Genomic DNA, 6,615 nt, shown 5'->3' with positions numbered 1-6,615 from the left:
GCCCCCAAAGAACCTGCTCCCAGCATTCCCAAGGAGCCTGCACCCACGGTCCCCAAGGAGACTGCTCCCACCACCACCAAGGAGCCCATCCCCAAACTTCTCAAGGAGCCCACTCCAGCTTCTCTTGAGACACCTGCTCCAACCAACTCAGAGGGCTCTACTACAACCACCATGGAGCCTCCCACTACTCCCAAAAACCCTGCTGAATCAACTCCTGAGTTTCCCAAAGAACCCACACCAAAGGCTCTTGAAAACAGTCCCAAAGAACCTGTTATACCTGTAACTAAGGCTCCTGGAGTGACCACACCTGAAATCACTACAACAGCTAAAGACAAAACAACAGAAAAAGACATACACATGACACCTGGAATTATGGCCGCTGTACCTACATCAACTCCGACAGAAGAAAAGACCACTGATTCCAAAACAAGAACAACCACACAAGTAATATCAGCCACATCATCCAAAAATACTCCTCAAGCCACAACTCTTGCACCCAAAGTAATGACTACAACAAAAAAGGCAACTACATCTGAAGAGACTATGAATAAACCTGAAGAAACCACAGCTGCACCAAAAGACAGAGCTAATCCTAAAGTGTCAACTCCTAAATCCCAAAAGCCAACCAAAGCACCAAAAAAGCCCACTTCTACCAAAAAGCCAAACACGATACCTAAAAGGAGAAAACCAAAGACTACACCAACTCCCCCAAGGATGACTACATCAACAGTGCCCAAATTACACCCCACCTCTTCCACAAAAGCCATTCTCCAAACTACCACCAGCCCCAACCAAACACCTAACTCAGAAATAGTTGAAGTAAATCCAAATAAGGATGGAGATGCTGCAGGAGAAAAACCTCACACGATCCCCAGGCCCCCTGTGTTAACTCCTATATTTATCCCAGGCACAGATATCTTAGTGAGAGGATCCAATCAAGACATTGCCATCAACTCCATGCTTTCAGGTAACAAGCATCAGTTACTTTGTTTTAAAATTGGTGATGTTAACTTAAATTTATTTGGACCAGAATGCCAAGTTAGTATCACTCTATTGAAGTACATTATCTAGAATCCTGAACTTGTTAACTTGTGGAGTTTTACAGCTTCTCCATAGGTAAGCAGAGGAGTAATTGTAGTAAGGTTATTTGGTCTTTGGAAAATCATGTAATAACCTAGTGTGCTAGGAACTTAGTGCATCTGTGTCTATATGCAGACACAGTGTATAGAATGTCAAAAATACTTAAGTGGAAGTCTATCCGTAAAAGAGTATAACGCAAAGCAAAAACCTGCAATATTCTTTACCAAACCAAGTCTCAGAGGCAATCCGAACTGAAAAATGGAATTTTGTGTTGGGATCAAACATCCTATAATTATCTAATACATGTAGATAATGGGTAACCTGGCCTATTCCAATTCGTAACTTATTTTTATATATTACTTTTTGAATAATGATCACTTTTAAGTAAAACAATTATGAAATCTCTCTCTTCTTTTTCATTTTTGAAATACACACACCTCCCACTAGTCCCTTCAAAGGCTCAGGAAAAGGTGAACAGAGGAAAACAACACTGTGGGAGGATTTGAAAAGAATGTGAACACTTTTCGCATTTTCTTTTATCTTGGCTTAATTTTTTGTTTTAGATGAGACTAATTTATGCAATGGTAAGCCAGTAGATGGGCTGACTGCTTTGCGCAATGGAACACTAGTTGCATTTCGAGGTGAGCTATGCACGTATTTCTTTTTCTGCTCTTCATTTTGTTCTTGGCATTTGGGAGAACCAAAGAAAAGTGGAAGTTTGGGTTAAGCTTTCTGGAGGGAAACTGATTGATGAACGTACCTCACACAGTATTATGAGAACCTGAGAGTAATAACCAAAACATAAGATTAACAAAATTGGACATATTGGGAGAGACAAACAAAACAAAGAACTTGAAGAGATACTACTAAGATTTTTCGTTCCATTAGAATGAAAAGGTAGTTCATAGTTTGATTTCGTATCAAATGAAATGATATCAGGATTTGTATTACCTGCTCTATTTTATTTGAAAGTAACATCTTGATTGCGATGTTTTCTACAGTGCTACATTGTGTGTGAGTGTAACAGAGCAGCAGTTACTTCCTGTTAATTCTCTGCTGTGCCTTCTGCTGGTCCAGTCCTCTTATATTTTAATTAAATCTGACCAGAAACAAATCATAGACTAGCACAGTAGAGGCTAAAGAGATTTTGGCAGTCATTGAATTATAACTCCTTGGTTATAAAAGGTAAAGAAATGGAGAGAGAAGTAACTTTCTGTTAAGTCACAAAGCCAGAAGTTTCTAGGGAAACTGGAAAATTAAAATATTTCAAAGGCTTGAACTTCAGACTTGAGAAATCTCTACTCAGAAATGTTCAAATACTAACTATACTAGTCCTCATGGTATTGACTAAACTTGTCATGTAATGCTTATTTATTCAATCTGTTCTTACGATAAACTAAATTTTTTTCATTTTGATTTCTTTATTGGGATTCATTCAGCTTATAGGCTGATAGATCACTTTCAATTTTAGGTCATTATTTCTGGATGCTAAGTCCATTCAGTCCACCATCTCCAGCTCGTAAAATTACTGAAGTTTGGGGTATTCCCTCCCCCGTTGATACTGTTTTTACTAGGTGCAACTGTGAAGGAAAAACTTTCTTCTTTAAGGTAAGAAAAATATCTTTTTTCAGAGAAATCAGCAACAAGCTATTCTTTATTATAACAGCATAAATCAGCTTAACCTCTACTTCAGAAGGGTCTCCATATTTTATTAAGCTATTCTATCATCAAAATTTAATCTGAAAAGTTAACAACTTGGTAACATTACAAGCTAATTTATTCACTTAATGAAGTTAAAACTTTCTCCCTATATTTAAGTCTAAGAATGAATCCCTAACCTTTTTATTCCGAAGCTGTTAACATCATTTCCTCTGTTGAATTATCAGGATTCTCAGTACTGGCGTTTCACCAATGACATAAAAGATGCAGGGTATCCCAAACAAATTGTAAAAGGATTTGGAGGACTAAATGGAAAAATAGTGGCAGCTCTCTCCATAGCTAAATACAAGGAAAGACCTGAATCTGTGTATTTTTTCAAGAGAGGTATGTGTTACATAATTGACAAGATTACAAAACTTTTAAGAGTTGATTTGTCTGGGAAATTTTATTCAATATTTTCATTTATTACTGGGTTTACTGTCAAAAGATCTTTAATGGCTGGAATCAGATATTTTCAATGAAAAAACTGAGGACAGGAAAGAGTATTTAGAGCTCTCAGCATACAAATTACAATTTCATTTGAATGTTCAGGTCCTTAATGTAAGTGTCATCATTTACTTTCAAACAAAGTTAAATATACAAATATACAATTTGTTGGTTTTGTTCATTCAGGAAGGATTTCAGGACTCAGTAATTATTTTATAATACCCTTGGACTAATGGTCATTAATGTCAGGACATACTTTATGAAAGACCTTGATCATTTCCTCTATCTTGTAAAAGCTCTTTTCCACCTTTTTGGAGGATTAAGCTTAATTTTCATTATTATATATGATTTTCTAATACATAATAGGTGGTGGCATTCAGCAGTATATTTATAAACAGGAACCTGTCAGAAAGTGCACTGGTAGAAGGCCTGCTATCAATTATTCAGTGTATGGAGAAACAACACAGGTTAGGAGACGTCGCTTTGAACGCGCCATAGGACCTTCTCAAACACACACCATCAGAATTCGCTATTCACCCATCAGAGTCTCTTATCAAGACAAAGGTAATGTTTCTCACTGTGTTAAAAATTCTTGCACATGAAATAGATGTTAATACAGTTTCTTACAGAATGAAGCTTATTGAATGCAGTGACTAAATAGCTCTAATAATTTAAAGCGTATTGATGTAAAACATCAATCCAACTCAGTGGAGGACCAGATCAATACTTTCTTTGTGTGTGTGAGTAAAGAAATGTTTATTCAGGTTTGTTCATTGTAATTAATACCACTTATCAGGTACCTCTTACCAAGAACATTACATACAAATCTGTAAACCTCAGAAGAGTCCTGTAAGGTAGGTATTTGTACCATGTCAGAGAGAGCAAAAACTAAGGCACTTAAGTTAAATAACTCGCCCAAAGTAATGCTACTAAGTCACCAAACTGCGATTCAAACCCAGCTCTGCCTAATGGCTGCTCTTTCCTATAGTACATTGCTTTTCAGTCTGATATCTTTAAATCTACAGGTTTCCTCCATAATGAAGTTAAAATGAGTTTATACTGGAGAGGATTTCCAAATGTGGTTACTTCAGCTATAGCACTGCCCAACACCAGAAAACCTGATGGCTATGATTATTATGCCTTTTCTAAAGGTAAGCTATTAAGTAAAATCTTCATAGGTTCTTACAGATGTGCTCTAATCTCTGAAATAATAGAATTAAAGCAAAACCACGAGTGTTCAATGGTGACTAAAGATAAGAAGTTAAACTATACTTATTCTAATTGCTCTGAAAAAGAGAAAGTTTAGATTTTCACTTTATTTTCAATTGAACTGAATGTGCTACAATTCAATTCTGTACTATCCTTCATGAGATTAAAGCCTAGTATAATAAAACATATTACTTGAGTAAAACTGCTACTAAAAACAGTATTTTACTTCTACTGCCTGTGGCATTTATAGGAGGTCTTGTGCCACAAAATATTACTGATTTGCATCACTACACAGTCATGAAGATCACAAAGAAGTTGAGAAACTACCTTTATTAATTCAATTATATTACCTGGGGCACTTTTCTTAGAAAAATTCAGAAATCTAAGTTATTCTACCTATATAAATGTCAAAAATATTTTTGAAGGATAAAACAAGTGAATAATTTTTTAGACTTAGTTTTTCTCAAATTCTTACCGTGAAAAAGGAGAGATGAACCTAATTTTATGGAAAGATGGTGAAAGGTCAGTATGGGAAAGCAATTTTCTTTTTGTAAATTCAAATTAATTAATCTAAACATTTCTGATATTAAATTGACAAACACTATCTTTGAGTGTAATAATAAAAAAAAAAAACCCTATTTTTAGTTCAGGTGTTTTGTTTTCTTTTAAATTAAAAAAGGATTTCTCTTTTATTTAGATCAATACTATAACATCGATGAACCAAGTAGAACAGCAAGAGTCATTACTACTCGTTCTGGGCGGACCTTGTCCAATGTCTGGTACAACTGTCCTTAGACACATGGGCAAAGGAAGAATCAACTAATTAAAATGAAGAAAAAAATGAAAAATTTTGACACTGAAACACATTTTATTAATAAAGAATGTTGAGAGAAGCATACCGATTTAAATACAAAAAGGTTTTTAATCTTGACAACCATTACACTAAAACAGGCTTGGACAATCTTATTCACAATTATTACAGTTTACAGGATATTTAATTAATATTTCCTCTATTTATTCCTCCTCTCCCTCCCATTGCATGGCTCACACCTATAAGAGAAAAAAATAACCAAACTGAATGCATCTTTTAAGAAGTTAGCTCAAAACTGGAGTATTCACTTACCCTAGGTCATTATAAAAATTGTTTTCAATATCAAATATCTAGGTATATAAATATAAAACTGTGTTAGACATTTGACATCTTCAGTGAAAATTAGTACAATTAGATTATTATTTTCATGACATGAATACAATCTTTAATGTTTACCGTAGAAGACATATTAAAAATTTTAATTTTTTTAACTAAACAAAGTCACAAAGCTTTATTCTGTAGTGTAAGAAGTATAACAATAGGCAGAGATGTAACAAATGACTATCTAGTACTAGAACACTTCAGCTTCTCAAAATCTTTACTTTTAATTCAAGGAAGAAATGAATAAATATGAATTCTAAGTACATATTCATTATATACCTATAGTTACAAATCTTTCTGCAAGAAGCTTACAGGTTAGTAAACATCACATACTCAATGTGTAATAATTTAATCAACCCTTGAACATTAAAAAAACCTAGATACAGTTGGAAGTTTAAGGATTAGAAAACTTGTTCCGTGTATTACTATCATACATCCTATCATGTAATCAATATGTCAGAAATTTACCTCTCTGTCTGTTAAACTGACGACCACGGACACCTTGTCTCAATGTTGTCTGAAGTCTTACTCGTCTGAAAGGCTTTGGTTGACTACTGCTAGTATCTAAGGAAAAAAAAAACACATTAAAATATAAGAAAGCAGGTTAAAAAATAAGAAAAGCATTTACAATGACAAAATCTAGTTACTAAATGCATGGATAAATGCAGAGGTGTCCATTTGTTTCAGTATTTAAAAGTTGTTTCATTTTTAACAAGGGACATTTAACAAACAAAAGAGTAAAATGTAAAAAAAAATTTCCTTATTAAAAAGAGTGCTTGAGGTTTTTCATTCATTCACTCCACTCATTTGATAAATATTCACTTGGTGCCTATCCAGGTATCACTGTGCTAGAAGGTGAGGACTACAATAAAATACCACATATCACCTCCCTCAGGAAATAACAGTCCCCTACGCTATAATGTGATCATTATCTGAATCCTCTCGTTTCCAGACATGCCAAATCCAATCATTAGCAAATCTTGCCAGCT

At 34.5% G+C, this 6,615-nt stretch overlaps 2 protein-coding genes across 4 annotated transcripts in view; one reads left to right on the top strand and one right to left on the bottom strand.

Annotated features, from left to right (window-relative positions):
• The window catches only part of PRG4 (proteoglycan 4), a 16,163-nt gene extending 10,655 nt beyond the window's left edge, over positions 1-5,508 (top strand). Inside the window, 7 exon segments of the mRNA XM_049634064.1 lie at positions 1-967; positions 1,644-1,721; positions 2,552-2,688; positions 2,967-3,123; positions 3,592-3,789; positions 4,251-4,376; positions 5,132-5,508. Coding sequence (XP_049490021.1) covers positions 1-967; positions 1,644-1,721; positions 2,552-2,688; positions 2,967-3,123; positions 3,592-3,789; positions 4,251-4,376; positions 5,132-5,229 — 1,761 coding nt within the window. The 3' untranslated portion in view covers positions 5,230-5,508.
• Positions 5,337-6,615, bottom strand: part of TPR (translocated promoter region, nuclear basket protein) — a 64,493-nt gene continuing 63,214 nt past the window's right edge. For all 3 annotated transcript variants that reach the window (XM_049634060.1, XM_049634062.1, XM_049634063.1), the window contains 2 exons: positions 6,095-6,190; positions 5,337-5,484 (listed from right to left, as the gene is read on the bottom strand). In XM_049634060.1, coding sequence (XP_049490017.1) covers positions 5,429-5,484; positions 6,095-6,190 — 152 coding nt within the window. In that variant the 3' untranslated portion in view covers positions 5,337-5,428. The remainder of the gene's footprint in view (positions 5,485-6,094; positions 6,191-6,615) is intronic.

Source organism: Panthera uncia, chromosome F1 (genome assembly GCF_023721935.1).
Source record: "Panthera uncia isolate 11264 chromosome F1, Puncia_PCG_1.0, whole genome shotgun sequence".
Lineage (NCBI taxonomy): Eukaryota > Metazoa > Chordata > Mammalia > Carnivora > Felidae > Panthera > Panthera uncia.
This window is presented reverse-complemented; position numbering and strand designations above follow the sequence as displayed.